General features: G+C 42.1%; 1 protein-coding gene across 4 annotated transcripts in view; it reads left to right on the forward strand.

Annotated features, from left to right (window-relative positions):
- The window catches only part of smad2 (SMAD family member 2), a 102348-nt gene that overhangs the window by 54343 nt on the left and 22411 nt on the right, over nucleotides 1-25594 (forward strand). For all 4 annotated transcript variants that reach the window (XM_048529437.2, XM_059649820.1, XM_048529445.2 and 1 more), the window contains 5 exons: nucleotides 3634-3827; nucleotides 7930-8064; nucleotides 9033-9107; nucleotides 9553-9606; nucleotides 20646-20858. In XM_048529437.2, coding sequence (XP_048385394.1) covers nucleotides 3634-3827; nucleotides 7930-8064; nucleotides 9033-9107; nucleotides 9553-9606; nucleotides 20646-20858 — 671 coding nt within the window. The remainder of the gene's footprint in view (nucleotides 1-3633; nucleotides 3828-7929; nucleotides 8065-9032; nucleotides 9108-9552; nucleotides 9607-20645; nucleotides 20859-25594) is intronic.

A 25594-nucleotide genomic window follows, 5' to 3' on the forward strand; every position in this document is an offset into this window, starting at 1 on the left:
AGCAAGGTCATTGGGGTCATTTAAGAGACTGCTGGACATGCATATGGTCACAGAAATTTGAGGGTGCATCCATGAGGATCAATGGTCGGCACAACATTGTGGGCTGAAGGGCCTGTTCTGTGCTGTACTGTTCTATGTTCTATGTTCTAATTCAGCGGGTCCAGGCCCGAAACGTCAGCTTTTGTGCTCCTGAGATGCTGCTTGGCCTGCTGTGTTCATCCAGCCTCACATTTTATTACTGCTGCCACTTCCTTTAATACCCAGTCAACACATCATATGGTTGAGAATTGTCAACCTTTCTAATAGTTTTCCCAATACCTCAATGGTGAAGGTGATTATTTTAGAGTTCTTCCATTTCATTCCACCTCGTAATTTGTCTTTGGGAAACTTACTGCTCTTCTGCAGCAAAGACACACATGAACTTTGCAGATTCAAAATGACATTGACCAATTTCAGATCATAATTACTACTTTTAAGCAGCAGATCCTGGTAGTGATTCTGCTGTTACCCTTGCCCTTCTCAAGATCCAGCTTTTATTTTAACATGTTCCATACATGCCTCCTTTTGCCATGCCCCATTATCTCTTATTTAATCACTTTCCACTCCATCATTGAACTTTCCTATTGTACTTCTGCACTATTGTCTTTGTTCTTGTTTAAAATATGTTAACATTTGTAACGTTTTCTATGATTGCTCATCAGCCAGAAATTTTAACCATTTCTTTCCACAGATACTGAAATACTCAGGTCAGGCAGTATTTGCTGAATATTTTCAAATTTCCAAAACCCAAAGTGTTTGATCTTAAGCCATTGTTAGAGTCAAATGTAAAACTGTTTTACCTTGTTAACACTCTCCAGCAAGACAAAACAATTCCCTTTTTCACCATCCTGCATTTAGTCATCACAAAGAAGCCTGCTATCTTTGGCCTCTGCTGTTTTTGTACACCTAATCAATTGTTATAACTAAGGGGAAGAAAAATAAGAGTGCTTTACAAGTCTGCACTTTTAATGGTTTTCATCTTGTTATTTGGATTTGTCTTCTGGTTGGTTAAAAATTGATTCTTTAGTATTGCAATTCTTGTAAAGCAAGCACCAAAGAGCATGTCTGAAATTCAGTGCTGCTTAGACAAATGGCTGTAATGGTAACGCAACCCCTATGTTGTGTAATTGTTTGAACTGCTTGACCAAGCCTCCATGTGAACCAAAATGTCCACTCTTCTGTTCTTTTTGATTTTCCCTACTCATTGAGCATAAAATTGGAATGTTCATACTTAGTGGTAATTTGATTCAATGTAGTTTTATCTCCTTAATCTTTTCATTTGAGACACCTATCCTTTTCTGATGATTTTGTTTGTTTGTAACTCCCTGATACCTGACTCAAGTTGTCATTCTACATGTATGATCGCTGAGGTTGCTTTGACAGGATTTTGACTAAGAGGGCAGTTTTGCTGAATCTTCATGTTGTCCTCCTCTTATCCACATGAGAGTACTTCCTCATTGCCATGAGTGAAAATCTTGGCTGACTGTTTTTTCTAATTTACTGACATACCTAGGTCAAGTCACGACATCGCAACTGCTGGACTTGCTATGATCCAATAATTCATCGATGAACAAATCTAATTTAGACTTTTTTTTCCCTTCATAAGCTTTCTAAATTGAACAACACAGACAATTATGTTATCAAGCATGGCAGCTATTAAGAATTTGAAAATAGCAGTGAGATGAATGAGTTTTAATTTCTTTGATCATCTTGGTTGAATGGCACATAACAGGAGAGCACTTGAACCTAGCCAATTGACTACTTTTAACACACTGTCCAGCTTTTATTCCCCTCAACAATGCAAACAGTCATTTTATAGCACTGGAGTGTCAGTCTTGCTTAAGTATTGAAGTTCTAGTGTGAAACTTGAATTTCCAAACTTGTGATTTTGTAACCTGGTTTTATTGAATATAAATTTCATTAAAATTATTTTGTTTGCTTTTTGCCCTGCACTGATGATTATGACTTCAATCTGGCAACAGTACTGTATGTAACAGCAGAAATATTGCCTTTTACTCAGATCTTATGGCTTGAATTGTTAATCACTCTTAAGCCATTTTTCTGTGCAAGGAAGAATAGGCATTTAACATGAACATGAAGGTTTAACGGGACATTAAATGCCTTCAAGGGAGAGGTCAATAAATTCTTGATTTCACAAGGAATCAAGGGCTACGGGGAGAGTGCAGGGAAGTGGAGTTGAAATGCCCATCAGCCATGATTAAATGGCAGTGTGGACTCGATGGGCTGAATGGCCTTACTTCCACTCCTATCTCTTATGGTCTTAAAAGCAGCAGGAGCAGGCCATTTGGTCTGTTGAGCCCCTTACACTGCAGACCTGATTGTAACCTCAACCCTGCTCCTGTTCATCCTTAACTTTTCAACCCTTTTCTTATCCAGAATCTCTCTACCTCTGCATTAAAAATATTCAAAGACTCTGCTTCTGCTGCCAATTAAAGATGATAGTTTGAGACCTATGACCCTCAATCTTAAGTGGGCAATCCTTTTATCATTAAACAATGACCCCTTATTACAAGTCTTCTGAGAGGGAATATTGTCTCCATGTCAACTGTGTCAAGCCCCCTCACGATTTTGCATGTTTCAATCAAACAACGTTTGGCTGTTCCAGATTTCAGTAGGTGACAGCGCTAGTTTGTGCTACCTTTTTTCACAATGTGTCCATTCTAATCTTACACAATTTTAACTTTTTTCAAAAAAATGGCAGAAGATAGATATTTTCAAATCAATTATGAATTAGCGATCAAATAAACATTTTGTGGTGACAGTCTTTCTTTTCTTAATATACCATAAAAACAATCTTCAAGAAACTAGGTCTGAATGATCATTTTGAATTTAAATCCTCTTCGGTAAGGTTAAATTTGCTATTGCAAGTTTAGTAATTGGATTACAGGTGAAGGTATCCTTTCCAAAAGCAAGAAATACTAAGGTGGAATGTATAATTCACTAAAACCTAACTGAGTTTTTGAATTCAGCAAGTGCTAGTATAATATCCTAGGGGAGGAGACTGCCTAATTGGATTGATGCTAAATGATTATTCAGAGACAAGATAATGTTCTGAGGATATGGGTTTAAATCTGACCATGGCAGATAGTGGAATTTGAATTTGGAGCCCAATGATGCCCGTGGAACCAGTGGTTGAAAAAACCTATCTAGTTCATGGATGTCCTTTTTAAGGTAGGAAACTGCATTGCCTACTTCCTCTGGCCTTTTTGTGACTCCAGACCCACAGCAATGTGGTTGACCCTAGTTGAGGATGGGTAATTAATGCTGGCCCAGCTAGTGATGCCCTCAATCTCATGAATAAAATGATTTGATGTCTGTAGTGTAACTGGTTCTGGGAATGTTCTGTGATTTGCAACAAAGTACTGTAAGTTGAGAATTTAACTGCAGCCCTCACTTAGCCCTTCACTGACACCACCGTAATTTTATAATCCACAAGGTGATAATAAGTGGTCAGTTGATTTTCCTTTGGTAAATTAGGTATTAACTCTGACTTTCTCAGTAATAACTTTATAAAGTTAGAATTTATAGTCTGATTTCCTCAGCATTCTACATTATCTTGTCTCTTTTGTACAGATCACTTGATGGTCGGCTGCAAGTTTCACATCGCAAAGGTTTGCCTCATGTTATTTACTGTCGCTTGTGGCGATGGCCTGATCTTCACAGTCACCATGAGCTTCGAGCCATTGAAACTTGTGAATATGCTTTCAATCTTAAAAAGGATGAAGTGTGTGTCAATCCATACCACTATCAGAGGGTGGAGACACCAGGTGAGTGCAAGCTAAAGCTAGATTTTACAAATTAATTTTTACAACTTGAATTTTGTCCATTTTGCTATTTTTTAAATCTTTCTTTAAAGGAGCACTTGTTGCCCTTCCTTGATTGCCCTTGAAGGTGCTGGTGAGCAGCTGCCCTGAACTAGGGTGATCTGTCTGGTGTACATGCATATTACAGTGCTGTTAGGAAGTTCCAGGGTTTAGACGTGTGATATTCAGGGTGAAATATTTCCAAGTCAGGACAGTGTGTGATTTAGAGGGGAACTTGTAAGCAGTGCTTTCCAAATATGTTACCCTGTCTTCCTGAGTAATAGAGGTTGTGAGTAAGGAATTTTGAAGCATCCATGACAACTTTCTGTATTGCATCTTTTTTGCACATTGCCACTATGTTGTTTGGAGGCAGTAAATACTGAAGGTGGTGCAATCAAGCATTCTCCCTTGTCTTGGGTGGTGTCTTGCTTGAATGTTGTTGGAGTTATGCTCAACTCCACTTTTGGAGAGCTTTCTGTCACCTTCCTGACCTCTATCTTTTGTAGATAAGGTTTTTTTTAATAAAGAATTTATTCATGGGATGAGGGCATCACTGGCTTGGCCAGTGCTAATTGCCTACAGGGCAGTTAAATGTCACCTGGAGTCTCATGTAGGCCAGACCAGGTAAGGAAGACAGTTTCTTTCCATAAAGGACATTAGTGTGCCGTATGGATTTTTCTGACAATTGGCGATGGATCCATGGCCATCATTACACCCCTAATTCCAGATTTTTATTCAGTTCAGTATCTACCGTTGGCTGTGACAGGATTCAAACCAGTGTCCCCAAAACATTTCCTGGGTGTCTGGATTAACAGTCCAGTGATAATACCATTTGGACTGTTGCCTCTTCTAATTGTACAATGCCAAGTCTGACAGTCTACTGTGTTTGGTCCAGAAAGTTTCTTTCAGCAGTACAGTCTTTGAAAGTATTCTATGAACTTCCCATCCAGCCAATTTGACTTTTCCTGTTTAACTGTAGCATAAAGTCACTAATGATAAGCCTGTGTATAAGCCACCAGAATCGGTAAATCTCCCTATTTACCACAGGGAGGTTAGATTCTCTCTTGATGGAGATATTAATTGTCTGTCATCAGTGTAGCCACTGTCAACCCCATCTTAAATATTGTCCACACCTTGCTGTGTATGGACATGGATTGCCTCATTATCTGAGGAGCTGCAAATGGTATTGAACATTGTGTAATTATCGGCAAAATTCTCATTCCTGACTTTGGAGGAAAGTCATTGTTGAAGCATTGAAGATGTCTTTTGCTTGGGACCTTTGGGTCTCGCTGTATACGAGCATAGTATGTTTTCTGTGTAGCAAAGCAATTTATGTTGACCATAGATCCATATGGCTAAGTTTAACTGCATGTAGGATGCCAGGCTTTTAATGTTAATTTATAAATGTGAGCTTCAGGATTCTGTCATTTGTGTAGAGCACTCCTTGCAAAACCTGGTAGGATGTTGCAAACTGTAGTGTGTAAACAAAATGTCCTGTTGATTTTAACACTTCGAATGTAATTCTGGAATGATGGAGAATTTACTGCATGCTGTGGATGTTCTTTGGATATTCCTTTTGTCTATGCATTCCATTATAGCTTAGTCTAAGATGTAGCTGCAGTTTGTGTTTGCAAAGTTTTTGCATTAATGTTGAATAAAACTCCTGAGTTTTCAATAGAATACAGAAACCTATTTAAAGTCTGCATTGATTGCGCAACGGAGGAGTTTGAGTTTGCCTTACTGTTATCGCATGTATTGTGATAATGAAGACTGCTTCACATGCTATACAAGCAAGTTGTACCATGCAAAGTGCATCAGGGTAGCAGAATACAGTGTGACTGTTGCAGCAAAAGATCAGAATTAATATTCAAGTGGTCCATTCAAAAATCTGATAACAGCAGGGAAGCCATTCTTAAATCTGTTTCTACGTGTGTTCAAACTTTGATATCTTCTGCTTGATGGAAGAGGGTAGAAGACAGTATAACTGGGGTGGAGAGGCCTTTGATTATGTAAGGTTCTTTGCCTGAAAGGTCAGCTTTCCTCCTCCTCTGCTGCTTGGCCTGCTGCGTTCATCCAGCTCTATACTTTGTTATCTTTGATTATGTTGGTTGCTTTCCTGAGGCAGGGGGAAATATAGATGGATGGAAGGCTGGTTTGCGTAATGGATTGGGCTGTATCATTGAGTCATAGAGCCCTATAGCATGGGGGACAGGCTCTTTGACCCAAGCTAGTCCATAATGACGGAAATGTCCATCCACGTCACCCTCATTTCCCTGCACTTGGTCCATAGCCTTCTAAACCTTTTTCGTGCCCGTGTATTTTTCCAAATATCTTTTTAAATGTGGTTAATGTACCTGCCTCAACCACTTCTGCTGGCAACTCATTCCATATGTATGCCACCCTTGTATGAAGAAGTTGCCTTTCAGGTTCCCATTTATTTTTCCCCCTCTTAGCTTAAACAGTTGCCCTCTAGTCCTTGATTCTCCAACCCTTGGAAAAAGACAGTGCGTTCATCCTTTCCATCCCTCTTGTGATCTTAGACACTTCTATAAGAATCGCCCTCATTTTCCTATACTCTAAAGAAAAAAGACCTAACCTGCCCAGTCTCTCCCTTTTAACTCAGTCCCTGGCAACATCCTTGTCTTCACTCATTCCAGATTAATAACATCCATCCTATAGCGAGGTGACCGAAACTGAACACAGTGTGGCCTCACCAACATCCTGTACAGCTTTGTTCACAACTCTGTAGTTTCTTGTGGTCTCAGTGATGTATCCGAGTAGGATATTTTCAGTGGTATACCTATTTTAAAAAATTGGGAAGAATCCTTGGGGACCTGTCAAATTTCCTTGGTCTTCTGGGAAAGTAGAGACATTAATGTACTTTCTGGACCGTTGTCAGTTGTGGGTGGACCAGGACAGATGGTCGGTGACCATCACTTGGAGGAACTTGATGCTCTTGCCCATCTTCACTTCAGCACCATTGTGCAGTAATGTGAATTGTTTCCAGTGTCGCCCTGCAGCTGGAGTATCAGCATATACTTGGTGTCTTGCAGGTTATCGCCTGCCCACTGCAGCCATCGACAATGCAAGCTAAGTTTGTGCATAAGCCACCTGAATCATTCAAAGGCTAGTGATGATCTGGTGGTGTTGACATCCTCCAGAATAATGGTGTCTGCTAAGTTATTTATTTGTCTTTCACCAGAGTAGTCTTTAGACTTCCACTCTGCTTGGCTTCTGATACTGATTCATAGAATAGAATCATAGGTGTGGAAACTGGCCATTCAACCCAGCAAGTCCACACTGTCCTTCTGAAGAGCATCCCACCCAGACCCATCTGCCTACGCTTTTCTTTAACCCTACTTTTCCCATGGTTATTCAATCTAATTTATGCATTCCTGGACACTACAGGCAATTTAGTATGGCCAATCCACCTAATACGCATGACTGTGGCAGGAAACCGGAGCACCTGGCGGAAATCTGCGCAGACATGGGGACAATGTGAAAACTCCACACACACTCACCCTAGGATGGAATTGAACCTGTGTCCCTGCTGCTGTGAGACAGCAATGCTAACCACTGAGCCACCATGCTGTCTTCGTGGACTGTCTTTGCTGAGTAGTTCTCATGTTGAGAAGGAAAGCATTCAAAGAAACGGCCCAGTTAATTTTAAGTGTTTATTTGTAGTAGTTTGAATGAAGAATATTAATTGTCTTTTATAATATTTAGCTTCACTTTGAAGAGTAGGAATCGGTATTGTCAGTTTTTGGAGCACCAGGTGCCATATCAGTTTGGGTTAATTATGCTTTAATGCTTCAAGTATGAGATTCTTTGAAACCTTCAGTGGACATTGAATGGGAATTGTTGCACGTTTTTGAGGTCAAGAAAGTTGGTACCCCCTGTTAATGCTAAGTTCCGAGAATTCATGGGATGTTTCTAAATAAATACAATACCTATCTAGCATGTTTATGCTATTTTCATACTGCAGTATTCTGTAACTGTGGCACCATGCACAACTGGGGGAGAAGTCTGTTACAGAAAAATTAATGATGCTTGCTTTTCGTTTCAGTTTTGCCTCCTGTATTGGTGCCACGACATACAGAAATTCCAGCAGAGTTGCCCCCACTCGATGACTACACACATTCCATTCCTGAAAACACTAATTTTCCAGCTGGAATAGAGCCACAGACCAACTATATCCCAGGTATCTTAGAACAACATCTGTAACTGCAGTGTAATTAATTGGTTTAATTTTAGCTATCTTAAACATCAAATGTAAGAAAAAAGCATCTGGCATGTGTTGCATCAGAAACGTTTAGTCATTTGTCATTGTAAATTCTGTTCTGTTTGGGCTTATTACATGGATATTTATCTACAGTGCGTTAGTCATAAGAGCAAGCTGATGTGATTTTAGACCTTGCCTTTCAAAATTTTACAAGATAAAAGTGGTAAAAGGCATAAGTAAAATATTACAGGTGAAATATATAGATGGTTATACATTGATCCTTAATAATAGGAAACAGGTGGTGAGGGACATATAGTTTGTCTGTTAAATGTGGAGAAGTTGTCTAGATGTGCCAAGGAATGCTAAATGAGAAGAAATGCAAATTGAATTTTGTACAGAAGGCGGAGTTTGTTGCTGTGGGGAAAAATAAGACAGTTTGGGCATTAGACTGTTTTGACATCGAAGGCAATTCTAACTTTGAACAACAAACTTACTTTGTGTTCCTTCTGTGCAATGTGGCATGTGCCATCTAAAATGTTCCGTATCTGTAGTTATAAAAGGATAACAGCACAGAAGGAAGCTCTTTGACCCCTGTCCGTTCTCTCTCCAACAGCAACTTGCTGGTGCTGCTCAACAACCCTTTTCTCCATAGCACTGCAGTTTTTTTTCTCCAGTTGCTTATCTAATTTTCTTTGAAAACCAAGATCAAATGCACATACACCATACTTAGGCACTCATTCCTGATCCATGAAAATTTAGTACTAGTTCCTTCAATTTTTAGAAAATCTGTCCCTGTTTTTATCCAGTTCATATTTATACATTCAATCTGTTTTGCATATCAGATGTGCAAACAAAAGTAAGTTGTTCTCGTTACTTGTTATGCCTTTGATCACTTGAGAAATAACTTGGCTTTATGGCTAGGATGACATCTGTTCCACTTTTAATAGAAACGCCACCACCTGGCTACATCAGTGAAGATGGCGAGACGAGTGATCAGCAAATGAACCAAAGTATGGATACAGGTGAGTTTTTTTCTTGCAGGCTAAATAGTTTATTGGTTAATCTATAGTAAACCATCATAATTTGTTGGTTCACTTAGCAGTGAAGAATTGAGTGTGCTGAACAATGTTTTGCATTTACGATCAAGTTTGTTTTGCTTCTTTAACTTAAAAGGGAATTTTAAAAAGTTTGACAATTGTAGTAATGAGTACTCTGAAAATGAGTGCCTTTTGTGGTATGAAATGTTGGTTTTTCTGCTAAATCCAACATGGATGCAAAGAATTGTACAAATGAAAGTGACTTTCATGATTATTAAAAAACGTGATTTAATACACTGAGTTCTTCAACTTTATGAATGCAAATGAGTTCATAGCACAAGCAGAGGAAAATGAACTTAACATTATTCATTGTAGACTGTATGAGTTGATGTAGTTTTAAAAGAACTTGTTTATTTCCTTCTCTTTTTAGGGTCTCCTGCAGAAATGTCACCAAGTACCTTGTCACCAGTCAATCATAGCTTGGGTAAGTCAAAATATTTATAAAGTTTTTATATTTGAAACATGCATGATTTTTCTCTTGTTTATTTAACTTCCCCTTGAGATAGGAACATAGGCAATGCTAGCGTTTATTGTCCATCCCTAATTTCGTTTATGAGCACTACGTTAACTAGGTGATTCAGGTACATCCACAGTGCTATTAAGGCAAGGACCTCCAGGATTTTGAATACATGACAAAGTAATAGTGCAGTCATTCCAAGCCTTGGCAACTTGCAGAGAATTTTCAGCTGGTGGTTACATCTGCTGCCTGTAGTTCTTGATGGCAGAAGTCACATTTTAGAAGGTGTTCTCAAAGGAGCTTTGGCAAGATTTTGCACTGTTTCTGTTGGTGGAGGAATGAATACTAAAGGTCGTGGATGGGCTGTTGACCAAACACTCTGCTTTGTCTCAAGCTTGCAGAACAGAATGTCTGTCATCCCTGCATGCCTGTGCCAGACGACAAAGGTTAGACTACACTAATCCCACTTACAAGGTCTTGGTCCATAACCTTTTGTTTTTAAAAATAAGAACAAATACCTTACACTAGCGCCTCCTGGGTGTTGATCCCTGTACCACTGGATAGAGAAATTGTGCCCTGTTCACTCTAACAATGCGCTTCATAATCTTATGCATCTCTAATAGGTTCCCTCTCGGCCTTCACTGCTCCAAGGAAAACAGCCCCAGCCTGTCGCTCAGGTGCTCCAGTATTACTGGCATGACTTTTGTATTTATTGCTCATCCCTAATTTCTGCTGCGAAGTTGGTGGTTAGTTGCTGCCTTAGTCGGGTGCAGTCCTTCTGATTGTAAAGGAGAGAGTTCTAAGGTTTTGACCATGTGATTGTGAAGAAATTGTAATTGTAGTGACTATACATATCAACTGTTCCAATGTAGCAGCATTGCTGAATTTGCCTTTGCCAAATGCTACAAAACAAATTTCCCTCAGTTGGTACCTACTCTTGTCCAGGAGAATGAACACTGACTGAATCTAGCAGCAGAGAGAGCACTTGTACTTTTGCAACAGCAGAGGTGTATCCAGCAGGCTCAACTCCCAAACCCCAACTTCAGCAATTGAAAGAAAAAGTAAAACTCTAGGTCTGTGAGCCTGACTCCACCTGCTCGTGTCGTTTATTAAAGTTTTTAAAGAGAAACAAAACTATTTACTCTGATTTCCATAGTGCAGACACCTTGGTACCAGGTTTACAACACCTGCTTTCCAGAAAAACAGGCCAGAACAAATCCCTCTTAAAGGCACATTGTCACATATCTAGTTGATCAAAGTGAGTTTTTCCAAAAATGATTTTTCGTTTAATTCGTTTGTGGGATGTAGATGTTGCTGGCTGGTCAGCATTTCTTGCCTGTACCATTTACTTTTGAGTAGGTGGTGGTGAGCTGCCCCCTTGAACTGCTGCAATCCACTGGCGATGGGTTGACCCACTATGCCATTAAGGAGTGAATTCCAAGATTTTGATGCAAAACTGAAGGAATGATGATATATTCCCAAATTGGCGTGGGGAGTGACTTGGAAGGGAATTTGAAGATGGTGGTGTTCCAGTGTTATTATCCTTATTGAAGATGGTTGTTGGGTTGGAAGGTGCTGTTGAGGATGTTTCATGAATTTTTGCAGGGCATGTTGCAGACAGTACACACTGCTGCTATAAAGTGTCAGTAGTGGAGGGAATGGATGTTTGTGGATGTGGTGCCAGTGAAGCAGGCTGGTTTCTCCTGGATATTGTCAAGCTGCTTTAGTGTTGTTGGTGCTGCACTCATCCAGGCAAGTGGGGAGTAATCCCTCACACCCCTGATCTGTGCCTTTATGTCTCAGATTGACTGCAGAACATTCTGAAGGGGGAGGGTGAATAGCCAGCTGTCACGGTGCATATATGTGATTATAGATAATAAATGGGATGAGGTCCAACAAGCAGAATTTAGGGAGTTGGGAGCCAAGTTTTAAAAAGTAGGACCTCAAGTAGTAATCTCAGGATTACTACCAGTGCCACGTGCTAGTCAGTAAAAATGAAAGAATAGGCAGGATAAATGAGTGGCTTGAGAGATGGTGCAGGAGGAAGAGGTTCAGATTTTTGGGACATTGGGACTGGTACTGGGGGAAGTGGGACTAATAAAAATCGGACGGTCTACACCTGGGCAGGGCTGGATCCAATGTCCTAGGTGGTGCTTTTGTTAATGCTGTTGGGGAGGGTTGAAGCTAACCTGGCTGGGGGATGGGAACCAAATGAGGTTAGTGGACAGTAAGGAGGCAGTAACTAAAGCCTGTAAGGAGCTAGATGATGTCGGTGTGACCAAGGGGAACAGTAGGCAGAGAGCAGATGAACATGAAGGGACAGGTGGTCTGTGGTGCATTTGTTTAAATGCGAGAGGTGTAGTAGGTAAGGCAGATGAACTTGGGGCTTGGATTGGTACCTGGGAGTATGATGTTATTGCTATTACTGAGACTTGGTTGAGGGAAGGGCAAGGTTAGCAACTAAATATCCCAGGAGGCAGATGCTTCAAGCGGGATAGAAAGTGGGGAAAAGAGGTCGGAGTTGCATTACTGGTTAAAGAGGATATCACAGCTGTGCTGAAGGAGGGCACTGTGGAGGACTCGAGCAGTGAGGCAATATGGGCAGAGCTCAGAAATAGGAAGGGTGCGTGAGCAATGTTGGGTCTGTACCACAGGCCTCCCAACAGCGAGTGTGAGATCGAGGTACAAATATGTGGACAAATTATGGAAAGATGCAGGAGCAGCGGGGATGTTGGTGGTGATGCTAAATTGGGGGAAGGCCAACGAAAGCAAAACTCGGCTGGAACTGGGGAGTGGGGATTGGGAGCAGCTGTTTGAGGATAAATCCATATTTGATATTTGGGAGGCTTTTAAAGAGAGGTTGATTAGAGCGCAGGACAGACATGTCCCTGTGGAAATGAGGGATAGAAAGGGCAAAATTAGGGAACCATGGATGATAGGTGAAATTGTGAGACCAGCAATGAGGAAAAAGGAAGCATACATAAGGTCCAGGCGACTGCAAACAACAGATAACGCTTAGGAAGAATATCAGGAAAGTAGGATCAATCTGAAATAAAGAATTAACAGGGCTAAAAAGAGGTCATGAAATATCTTTAGCAAACAGGGTTAAGGAAAATCCCAAAGCCGCCTTATTCATGCATAAGGAGCAAGAGGGTAACTAGAGAAAGGGTTGGCCCACTCAAGGGTAAAGGGAAGTTACGCGAGGAGTCAGAGAATGAGTGAGATTCTTAATGAGTACTTTGCATCGATATTCACCAAGGAGGGGGACAACACGGACGTTGAGGTTAGGGATAGATGTTTGATTATTCTAGGTCATATCGGCATTGGGGGGGGTGGTGGTGGTGCGGGGAAAGTGTTGGGTATCTTGAAAGGCATTACGGTGGACAAGTCCCCAGGTCTGGATGGGATCTATCGCAGGTTACTGAGGGAGGTGAGAGAGGAAATAGCTGGGGCCTTAACAGATATCTTCACAGCATCCTTGAGCACGAGTGAGGTCATGGAGGACTGGAGAATTCCTGATGTTGCCCCCTTGTTTAAGAAGGGTAACAGGGATAATCCCAGATAATTATAGACCGGTGAGCCTGATTTCAGTGGTGAGGAAGCTGCCAGAGAAGAGAGAGGGATAGGACCTATTTTCATTTGGAAGAAAATGGGCTTATTATTGATAGACAGCATGGTTTTGTGCAGGGAACATCATGTCTTAGCAACTTGATGATAGAATTCTTTGAGGAAGTGACAGAGTTGATAGATGAGGGAAGGGCCATAGATGTTATATACATGGACTTCAGTTAGGTGTTTGATAAGGTTCCCCTGGTAGGCTGTTGGAGAAAGTGAAGTCGCATGGGGTTCCGGGTGGATTAACTAGATGGATAGAGAACTGGCTGGGCAACAGGAGACATTTGTAGTGGAAGGGAGTTTTTCAAAATGGACAACTGTGTTCACTGGTGTCCCACAGGGATCCGTGTTGGGACCACTGGTCGTTGTGATATACATAAATGATGTGGAGGAAGGTATAGTTGGTCTACTTAGCAAGGTGCAGATGACACTAAGATTGGTGGAGTAGCAAATAGTGAAGGGGACTGTCTGAGAATGCAGCAGAATATAGATAGATTGGAGAGTTGGGTAGAGAAATGGCAGATGGAGTTCAATCCAGGAAAATGCGAGTTGATGTATTTTGGAAGATCCAATTCAAGAGCGAACTATATGGTAAATGGAAAAGCCCCAGGGAAAATTGCGCAGAGAACTGGGTGTTCAGGTCCGCTGTTCCCTCAAGGTGGCATCGCAGCTGATAGTGGTCAAGAAGGCATATGACGTGCTTTCATTCATCGGGTGGGGTATTGAGTACAAGAGTTGGCAGGTCATGTAGCAGTTGTTATAGGACTTTGGTTCGACCACATTTGGAATACTGCGTACAGTTCAGATCGCCACGTTGCCAAAAGGATATGGATGCTTTGAAGAGGGTGCAGAAGAGGTTCTCCCAGAATTTTGCCTTGTATGGAGTGTGGTAGCTATGAAGAGACGTTGTGTAGGTTAGGATTATTTACATTAGAAAGATGGAGCTTGAGGGGGAATCTGATTTGAGGTCTACAGAATCATTAGAGGGATAGACAGGGTGGACAGCAAGAAGCTTTTTCCCCAGAGTGGGGGACTCAATTACTAGGGTCACGATTTCAAGGTGAGGGGGGAAAAGGTTTAAGGGAGATGGGTGGGAAGTTCTTTACACAAATGGTGGGGGGGTGCCTGGAGCATGTTGCCAGCGGAGGTGGTAAGGGCAGGCACAAGTGTCATTTAGGATGTATCTAGACAGATACATGAACGGGTGGGGAGCAGAAGGATACAAATAGGTGATAGGTTTAGAGGGACTGGGTTGGCACAGGCTTGGAGGGCTGAAGGGCTGTTCCTGTACTGTAATTTTCTTAGCCTGTCTATCATCTTTAACAGAAAAAACTTTGAGGAGTCAAGAGGTGAGTCACTCAGCTGAGTTGCTCTTGCAGCCACTGCTCATGCGGTGAGTTTCTGGTCCTTGGTAACCCAGAGCTGAGATGACTGACCACCAACCACAGCCATTTTCCAATGTGCCAAGTATGAATTCAGTTAGTGGGCAGTTTGCCTCCAACTCCCATTAATTCCAGTTTTACTCAGACTCTTTGATGCCATACTTAGTTGAATGCAGTCTTCACCACAGCTCTGGAATTTAGTTCTTTCCTCCATGTTTTGAGCCAAGATTTAACTGAGGCCAGGAGCAGTGTGGCCTTGGCAGGACCCAAACTGGGTGTCACTGAGCAGACAACTCTAGTTAGCACAGTTGATGACACCTTCCATCGTTTTACTGATGATCAAAAGACTGGGCAGTCATTGACCAGGTTGGGTTTATCCTGCTTTTTATGTATTGGACATAACTGGACAATTTTCCACTTGTCAGGTAGCTATTGGAATTCTACTGGAATAGCTTGGTTAGGGGAGCAGCAAGTTCTGGAGCATGAGTCTTCAGCACTATTCTAGAGCTCATAGCTTTTGCAGTATCCAGTGCCTCCAACCATTAATTGCTACCATATGGATTGATTTAAATTTGCTGAAGTCTGAAATGAGCTGCCAGAGGAAGTGTTAGGAGCAGGTACAGATTACAGCGTTTAACAGACATTTCAGTAGGTACATTGTTAGGGAAGGTTAAGAGGGATATGAGCCAAACACACGGACGGCACTAGTTCAGTTTAGGAAACTTGATTGACATGGAATTGGGCTGAAGGGTCTCTTTCAGTGCTATATGACTCAATGGCATCTGTGATCCTCAGGATGACAGGAGGAGGCTGAGATGGATCATGCACTCAGCACGTCTGGCTGACTAATGCTGCAACTGCTTTAGCCTTATCTTTTGCACTGATATGCTGGCCTATCCCATCATTGAGGATGAGGGTATTTGTGGAGCTGCTGCCTCCAGGGAGTTTGATTGTCCACCACCATTCATGACCAGATTGACACAACTGTAGAGTTTAGATCTGATTTTTTGGTTGCGGGATTGTTTTGCTGTGTCTTACTACTAGCTGCTTATGCTATTTTGATGTGCAATAACCCTGTTTGGTGGCTTCACCAGGTTAAGTCGTCAATTTCAGGTATACTTGGTGCTGATCCTGGCATGCCTTCCTGCACTCTTCAATAAACCAGGGCTCCTAAGATGCTGCTTGGCCTGCTGTGTTCATCCAGCTCCACACTTTGTTATCTCAGATTCTCCAGCATCAGCAGTTCCCATTATCTTTGATCCCTTTCTTGATGGTAATGTTTGAGGGATATCCCAGGCCATGACTTGACAGTGTGCAGGTGTCCGATTCTGCTGCTGTTGATAGCTCACAGTGCCTCACGAATACCCAGGCTTGAGTTTCTACATCTGTTCATAGTCTGTCCTGTTTAGCATGCTGATAGTGCCATATGATATGATGGAGGTTATTCTCAGTATGAAGGTGGGACTTGTTTCCACAAGGACTGTGCGGTGGTCGCTCCTACTGATGCTGTCATGGACAGATGCATCAGCAGCCAGCAGTTTGGAAAGGATGAGATCAAGTATGTTTTTCCCTCTTGGATTCCTCCAATATCTGCTGCAGGCCCAGTCTATAGCTATGTCCTTTCGGACTCAGCCAGCTTGATAAGTCGTGCTGCTGCTGAGCCGTCTTGGAGGTGGACATTGAAATCCCTCGCCCAGAGTGCATTTTGAGCCCTTGCTGCCTCAGTGCACCCTTCAAGTGTTACTCAACGTAAAGGAGTACCGGTTCATCAGCTGCAGGAGGACGGTACATGGTAATCAGGAGGTTGCCTTGCTCGTGTCTAACCTGAGACTCCATGGGGTAGAGAGTCAATGTTGAGCACTACCAGGGCAACTCCCTCCTGACTCTATACTACTGCCACCACATCTACTGGGCCTCTCCTAGTGCGACAGGATAGATCCAGAGATGGTAGTGATGGTGCCTAGGACGTTGTCTGTAAGGTATGATTGAGTGTATGACTGTAAGGCTGTTCCTTGACCAAGCTGTGAGACATTTCTCCTAATTTTTGGTACTAGCCTCCTGATGTTAGTAAGAGCCTTTGCAGGGTGGACTGGGTTGTTCTGCCATTGTCTTTTCTCATGCTTCGGTCAGTGCCAGATGATCCCTCCGGTTTCTTTCCTTTTGAGACTTCGAAGCACTTGATACAACTGAGTGGCTTCCTAGGTTATTTGAGGGAAATTGAGAGTCACCCAGCATTGTTGTGGATCTGGAGTCACAGGTAGGCCAAACAAGGTGAGAGCCACAAAGTTTCTTCCCTAAAGGACATTACTGGACTAGATGGGTGTTTTTGACAATCAACCAGTGATTTCATGGTCATCAGTTTCCATCACTTGCCATGGTGGGATTTGAACTTGTGTCCCCAGTGAAGTAGCTAGTTCCTGGATGAATAGTCTATCCACAATGTCAGTAGGCCATTGCTTCCCACAGGCCTTTAAATAATGCTCATTATTTCTATCCAGATGTATTAATGAATTTGAATCCTGCCAGTGCCTGTTTGAAGCCAATTTAAAAGCAAAAGCAGTAAAACTACGGGTGCTGAAAATCAGAACCAGGAACAGAAATTGCTGGAAAAACTAAGTCTAGTAGCATCTGTGGAGAGAAGTCAGAATTGAAGGCACCTGGGTGGGTGTGTGAATTAGAGGGATATGGACCAAATGTTGGCAAATGTGATTAGATCAGTTTTAGGATATCTGGTTGGCATGGACGAGTTGGGCCAAAGTGGATGAGTAAGGGAAGAGATTGCATGTGACAGTGAGAACGATAGCATGGCCCTTGATGAGCTATGGGTGCAATAGCTGAAACCATGGGAGGTAGCAGAGAGAAGATGCAAAAGCAAAATATTATTGCTAGAAATTTGAAACAAATAAACAATGTTGGAGAAACTCCAGTCTGGCAGAATTTGTGTTGAAAGAAACAGTTTGTGTTTTGAGTCTGGTATGCCTCCTCTTTGGAACTGCTCAGAAGGAACCAATAAGGCATTTCTGGACTGGCGGCACTTACCTGTTTCACACTGTTTTAGAAGTGTTGTGCATACTTGGAACCCTGGAAGCGAGGGAGGATTGAATGGGCATGGTATGTGGGTAAAGAGGCAAATTTCAAAGAATGGGAAATCTTGCTTGGCTTCAGAGAGGAATCCTCCATGGAACAATTTTCATTTGGCTGATTTTTGGTAAAACTCAATCCGGTTACTACTTTGACTCCTGGCAAAAGTGCCAACTTTTGTTGCAAAGAGCTCTGTCTAGCATCAAACGTTTAATTTATGAGAGGGGAGTAGAACAGAAACAAGGAGACGCCCAGAAACTAGCAGCATCAATTTTTTTTTTCCTCTCCCATTTTTTTATGTAACATTGTCTCCTCTCCAATTTTCTGGCAAAAGTGTAAAAAAATGACATTCAGACATGGAGAAATAAGTCTGAAGACGACAAGACTGGCCCCAATCAACCAAGCAACCGTTGATCTACAGACTGGCCAGTGCTATGCACAAGGTATTATCAAAGAATTGAAGATTATGAAACAAGCGCATTTAATATTATGACTTTGGACTTGTGGTGCAGAATTCTTGTTTTTCCTGCAACTCATGCTTTGTATAAGCTTTAAAGGTGGTAAACTTTAAGATACATAGATTAGAAATTATTTTACTGTTCTTGTTGAAGTTAGGTGTTACAGTGAATAGTTTTATAAACTTAGGTAACTTGGTAAGATTCTGTTTTTATCCTGGGAGGCAAGTTGGAATTTCTGATGGTTTCATTTAACTTGTAACATTTGTGGCTGCTCCTGGAATATTAGGGCTTGATTTCTAGTGAACTGTCTTAGTGAGTTCTGACGTTATACAATGTTGACTACACTTTGAAATAGCTTGTTATTGCATATGAACAGCATTTGAATCTTCAATATTTATACCCATTAGATCAGTGAACTCGCCAGTACTATTTACATGAGAAGATAATGGGCAATTAATAGCCTCTTTAAAACAGACTCATCAGATGTTGTTTAAAGATCTATGATTGCATTTGATGGAATATTTGTTCCACCCAGGTGCCAGGCATGATCACTTCATGACAGAGCGAGAGTCTGACCATTCCTGTTACATTTTTTTTCCTTTATTCATTCATGGGCTTTCGGCATCACTGGCTAGGCAGCATTTCTTGTTCATCCCACGTTACCCAGAGGGCACTTAGGTGTCAGCCACATCGCTGTGAGTCAGAGTTGTGTCGGCAAGACCAGGTAGGGATATCCATTTCCTTCCCTAAAGGACATTAGTGAACCAGATGGGTTTTCTGACAATCCAGCAATGGATTCATGGTCATTGTTAGACTCTTAACTCCAGATTTTTAAAAATTGGAATTCACATTCCGTCAACTGCTGTGACTGAATTTTAAACCCATATCACCAGAAGATTAGAGTTAGTAGGAACTGTCAGTGCTGGAGAATCTGAGACAATAAGGTATAGAGCTGCATAAACACAGCAGCAGGCCAAGCAGCATCAGAGGAGCAGAGGACGTTTCTGGCCTAGACCTTCAGAAAATGCTGAAGGTTTTCTGAACAAGGGTCTAGACCTGAAACGTCCACTTTCCTGCACCTCTGATGCTGCTTGGCCTGCTGTGTTCATCCAGCTCTATACCTTGTTGTCTCTCCAGAATATTACCTGGGTCTCTGGATCAACAGTCCAGCAATAAGATCACTAGGCCATTGTCTCCCTGTTATTTATTACATGGCATTGCCAGTGCTGAATTCTCTGCTTTCATTTTTTTTTGGAGATCGTTTACCTGAAATTGACCTGGGCCAGCCATATAAATACTGTAACTACTACATGTCAAAGCTGAGAGTTCATTGGCTCACTTCCTGTCTCTAATACGTGTGCAAGTACGAGTCAGGAATGTGATGAGATGTTCTCCCTTTCATTGAAAGTGTGTAGTTCTGATACCATTCAAAGTGAACACCCTCCAGGATAAATTATCCCAAATGATTGCTTCAGTGTTCACTCTTTTCTGTTCACTGGAAGGCCAAATTTGTTGCTCCTGGCTCTGATCAGGCATGATCCAACTAGCAGTCGTAGGCACCTGTCATGGCACGGGTGATTTTTTTTTTTTGAAAGTCTTTCTGCATCCTCAGCAGTTTCCTTGACCAGGCCAACATTCTCAGCATCAAGGCACTGACCATCTGTGATTGACAGCAGTGGGCTGGGCACATTATCTGCATGACCTACACAGGAATCCTCAAGCAGCTGCTCTGCTGCTAGCCCCAAAACGGCAGACAAGCACTAGGGGGACAGAGGAGGTGCTTCAGTGACAGCAAGGTCCAACTGGTGAAATATGCACCTGAGGATCACTTTCCCAAAACCGCCCAAAGTGGGTGAGAAACATTCACGAAGCCATCACGTGCCCTGAGACTTGCCCTTGTGGGGGATAAAGCAGAGACAAGCCAGGCAAAAACAGCTTAAGAGCATGCTGTCACACAAATGCTTTACCCACCCCTTCGTCTCACCTTCTGCCCCAAGTGTAACAGCCTATGGAAGCTGTATTCAATCTGCACCTCCACCTGTGGACTCCTGAGAGTGGAAGAGATATTCTCATCTGTGAGGGACCTGCAATGATGGTATTCACTGTCTTCACCACCTGAGTAGCAACAACGTGTGCCATTCACAAACTACACTATGTACATTCTCCTTGACTTAATAGTTGCTTCCAAATTTGTGGCTTTTAGTACCTAGAAGGACAAGGGAAGCTGATATATAGGAACACCATCGCTGCACATTTGTCTGCACCCCTTTTGCTAACATAATTCTGTACCCACACTCCAAGGATTTAAACTTTGAAGAAGGTAACTCATCACCAATCTTGAGTTCTAATCGAAATTGGCCTAGCCAATGATTTCCATGAACTCATTTTAGGGAAAACAAAAGGCCTTAAGTGCCATGGTTCAATTGTGAAGAGATTTTGATCTAAAATTCTCTTGTCTTGTCTGTTTCAGATCTACAACCTGTAACCTATTCAGAGCCGGCATTTTGGTGTTCAATAGCATACTACGAATTAAACCAGAGAGTGGGTGAAACCTTTCATGCATCTCAGCCTTCATTAACTGTGGATGGGTTTACAGACCCTTCAAATTCAGAAAGGTTCTGTCTGGGTTTGTTGTCTAATGTCAACAGAAATGCAACAGTTGAGATGACGAGACGGCACATTGGTAAGTGTGCGTATGTTCTTGAATTCATTTGTCAGCTACCAGTGAAGCCCATATCTGAAGTATTGATAGTCTATCCTTGTTTTCTGTTGAATAATTGAGCTGCCTTCTCAATAAATTGGTAACCTCTAAATAATTTTTCAGAGGTTAGTTTCAAGTTGATGTCTGTGGATCTGGAGTCACACAGACCTGATGAGGACAGCAGATTCCTCCTTCCCTAAAGAACTTTAGTGAACCTACATCGCTTTCCAAAATAGTCCAGTTTCATACACATTACTGATGGTATTTTTCTTGACTGAACTTTACATCTAGGATTGCTCAACTCGGGAAAATTCCATTTACATCAAGACACCAAATAGTAACCTTAAAAAATCAGAAATCGTTTTTAGAAAAACCAGTCATTGAGCCATAAAAATTGTAATGTAAACTTTTAATGTTAAATAATGGTATCAGTTTTATGAAGTAGTGTGTGACAACATTGTCAATCTACTTCACAACACGATTTCCCTCCTATTCGCTTCGCCCACTGATTTGTTTTCACTCACCTTAATTTCCCCATAACCACCCTGAATGACTTCCAGGGTGGATCATGAACCTGACAGATAAATTTAAAGAGGAATTAATAACTTGCGTTTGGATGATGTTTCTAGAATCTGACCATGTACCAGAAAAGCTTTCTCACTAGTAAAATAGGGAGATTGTTAGGCCAGTGACACTACAGCACAGCTTCGGAGTGCTGACTAATACTGAGAGGATTCAAATCCCACCAAAGCAGCAAGTGAAATTGTCCCTTTTTATACCTCTCCCCTCTCACTTTTAAATCTGTTTTCTACTTTTAGATTTCCCTACCTTGGGGAAAGGTTGTTGGCTATGCACCCTATCTATGTCTGTCATGATGTTATAGACCTCTAAGGTCACTCCTCAATCTCCTACACTCCATGGAAAGAAGTCCGTAGCCCATGCAGCTCTTCCTTTATCCTCAAACCTTTCGGTACAGGTAGCATCCCAGTATATATTTTCCGCACTCTTTCTAGTTTAATGGTATGATATCCTTTCGATAGTAAGATGACCAGAACAGCGCACAGTACTCCAAACTTGGCCTGACCAACATCTTGTACAGCTGCAGCAAGACATCCCAACTCGTATACTCAGTGCTCTGACCAAAAAAAGCAAGCATGCCAAATGTTGCCTTGAATATTTGAATATCCTTTTTTGTCGCATGTATTCAAAATAAAATGCAACGAAAAGTGGGCTGTTGCTCATATATAAGTGCCATTCACAGAATAAAATAAAGAAAGATAATTTAGAGTCCAGATTACTTTCTGCACTGCTGTGCCACTGCCAGAGTCCCGCTCCAGGCTTTCTAGTCCATGCTGTGCTGCTGAGAGCATCCTGCTTTAGGCTACATCAGTCCATGCCACACTGCTGTCGGGAGCCTACACAACAGGGGAAACTGAAAACCCAGCTCACAGGCTGGCTGATTCAACCACCACCTCCAAAAACGTGCTGCTCCAGGAATCAGTCCCACGATGTCTTAAGCACGCTCTTCATCTGCTGCTCTGGGGACTTGGTCCTCGTGGGATCTGCCAATGTCACTCCAGCCAGCGTTCATTCAACTGCTGCTGCAGGACGTGGCCTGCTTGCTCAGCTCCTGCTCGGCCACTGGACGCATATCCTTGCTTTAGGTTTAGAGTTTAAAAAGTTGAAATTAAAAACAGTTAAAGGTTTGCGGAGTGTGGGGATGCAGTGGGGAAAGGGGGAGGGGGTAAGAAACTGGACCATCTTACCTTACTGCTATATTGCTGCACCTCGTCAAAGGCCTTGCTTAATTCCATGTAGACAAATCTCGTCTACTTTCTTCTTCACCCCTGCAAAAAAACTGTGTATCAAATTAATGAGACAGTTTCCCATGCACAAAACCATGCTGACTATTCCAAGTGACTCAGTCCCTCTCCAAATGTCTGGAGATCCTATCTCTCAATCTACTGTAACAAGTTATCCACCACAGACATTAGGCTCATCAGTCAGTAGTTTCCAGGCATTTCCCTGCCGCCTTTCTTAAAGAATGGCACGACGTTAGCCACCCTCCAATTCGGGCACTTCACTACCCATGGCTGTCGATGATACAAATATCTCCGCTAGGGGCCTGCAGTTTCCTCCCTAGCCTCCCTCAGAGTCCTTGGATATACTTAATCAGATCCCAGGGATTTCTCTACCTTTTTAATGTGTTTTAAGACTTCCAGCACCACATCTCCTGTAATGTCCCTTCAAGACATTGCTTCTTTCCCCAAGTTCCTAGCATCATGCCTTTCTAGACAGTAAATACTTAACCAGACACATTCATTTCCGGTTTCACCCATCCCTTGTGGCTCTGCGCATAGATGACCTCTGTCTTTTAAGAGACCCCATTGTCTCCATCGTTACTCTTTTTTGCCCTTCATGTACTTATAGAATCTCTTTGGGTTCTCCTTTACCTTTATCTGCCCCCTTTTTAGACGACTTGATTGCTGTCGCATGTACTCCAACACCCTCTATACTCAAAGAATTCCCTTGATCCCAGCTGCATATACATGTTATATTGCTACCTTTTTCTTGACCAGGGCCTCAATGACATGCAAGGTTCCGAACTCTTGCCAGCCTTATCCTTTGCCCTAACAGGAACATGCTGGCCCTGAACCCTTGTTAACTCACTTTCGAAAGTCTTCTGCTTATCTGATGTCCCTTTGCCTGCAAGCAGCCTCCCCCAATCAACTTTTGAAAATTCCTGTCTAAGAGCATCAAAATTTGCCTTGCCCCAGTATACAACTAATGGACCAAACCTATCCTTTTCCATAGCTGGTTCTGAAGTGCTGCTGCACTAATACTTGTCCTGCCTTATTTCCCAAGAGATGGGCAAGTTTTGCCCTATCTTTAGTAGTGCCATCTACGTACTGCATGAGAAATTCTTTCTGAATGCTCTTAACAAATTTCTCTCCATCCAAACTCTAAACACTGTGACGGTCCTAGTTGATTAAAGTTAAAATCCCCCTACTATTACAACTTTATTATTCATCGCGCTGTCTGTGATCTCCTTGCATCTTTGCTCCTCTTTGTAATCTGTAGCATTGCCATCTCCTACTAAAGAGGGTTATGGATACTGCATCGCTAATGTAATTAAGGTTGAAAAAGATTGTTTCTCCTCATTAATAGGATATAGAAAGCAGGTGGAGAAGTGAAGTTGAAGCCCAAGATCAACCATGATTATTTTGAATAGCGTAGTACTTGTATTCATTCTGTAAATGCCAACCAAATGCTTGACTTTCACTAGCCAAATGTTTTGACATATAACCAATGTGCAGGCATCGTCATGTAACTGAAATTTATGCATGATATTTCTGAATTGTGTGTTGGCAGAATACTGCGTTGGACTTGGCAGCATCTTGTTTTTAATAGCACTTGCTGTTGTGCAATTGCAGTGTGAAGCAGCTGTATTAAGTTTGGTGCCAAAACAATTCATCGGCTGTTAGATGGGATTCTGTAATTGTGCAGCACTTGAGTAATCCCAAATATTCTAAAAGCTGCATAAATGGCACTTTTTTAACATGGTTCATTTTACATTCTGTAAGAGCAATGTGCATTCAAACCTCAGGATCTGTTCTCTGAAAAATGTCACCCAGATCTTCATGGTTTTATATTGAATTACCCAGGAGCTTCATGAACCCATGGTTCCCTTTTGCTTACTCCATGGCAATTCCTCACTCAATCAGTTAACTTGTGAAACTTGGCTCCTGTAGTATGTATTTTTGTGATCATTTGAAATGTGGCATTCTTCAACTTTTTTTTTTTCTTTCGAGCACAAGACAAAATATTTTGGTAATGTACCTTTCTTCAGCCAAGACCCAAACTACCATATTTACCATATCTTCTCAAAACTTGCTACCATATTTATTCCTCCTGTAACCTTGCTGCTTTTGCTAACCGTCTTTAAAATTTGGTCTCCTTTTACCAGTAGAAACAGTTTGTTTCTGGGTACTTTGCTCAGCCTTCTGTAAGGAGAGGAGTCTTAATTTTTTTTCTTTCTATATGCCTAATTGAAAATCCTCATTCCTGGAGCCATTCCTGTGAATTGTTTCTGCACAAGCCTTTAATACATCTTTGAGTGTTTAGGTAAGCTGAGTTCATGCATTGTAGGATGTAATTGTACTTTACCAGAACAATTCATCTCATACAGCTGAAAACTGCAAGGAAGAGTGTTTTGAGGCTTGATATGTTACTTTTTTTTTTGTCCCTCCCTCCCTCCCTCTCCCCCCTCTCCCCCCCCCCTCTCCCCCCCCCCCTCTCCCCCCCCCCTCTCCCCCCCCCCTCTCCCCCCCCCTCTCCCCCCCCCCTCTCCCCCCCCCTCTCCCCCCCCCCCCTCTCCCCCCCCCTCCCTTCCCCCCCCCCCCCCCCCCCCCCACCTTCCTCGGCTGCCAACTTAATCACTTTTGTTCATCTGCTAAGGTTTGTCTTCTGAATGATATCCTTAACTTTATTTCATTGTACATTCATATATTCCATCTGGAGAATGTAATATTTGTCTTTCACCTGCTTAAGCTGTGTGCAGTTTTGGTTCTATAATAAAATTGAGTCACATCCCAGGAATTTGAGGACTTTTGACTCCTGAGGAGGCCTCATTCCTAAAACGTGCAGTCTAAATCAGTAGGTCTGAAAAATATCTAGCATCAATCTTTATAGTAGAAATCCTGATAGTTGCTTGACCT

This window comes from Stegostoma tigrinum, chromosome 1 (assembly GCF_030684315.1).
Source record: "Stegostoma tigrinum isolate sSteTig4 chromosome 1, sSteTig4.hap1, whole genome shotgun sequence".
In the NCBI taxonomy this organism is placed as follows: Eukaryota; Metazoa; Chordata; class Chondrichthyes; order Orectolobiformes; family Stegostomatidae; genus Stegostoma; species Stegostoma tigrinum.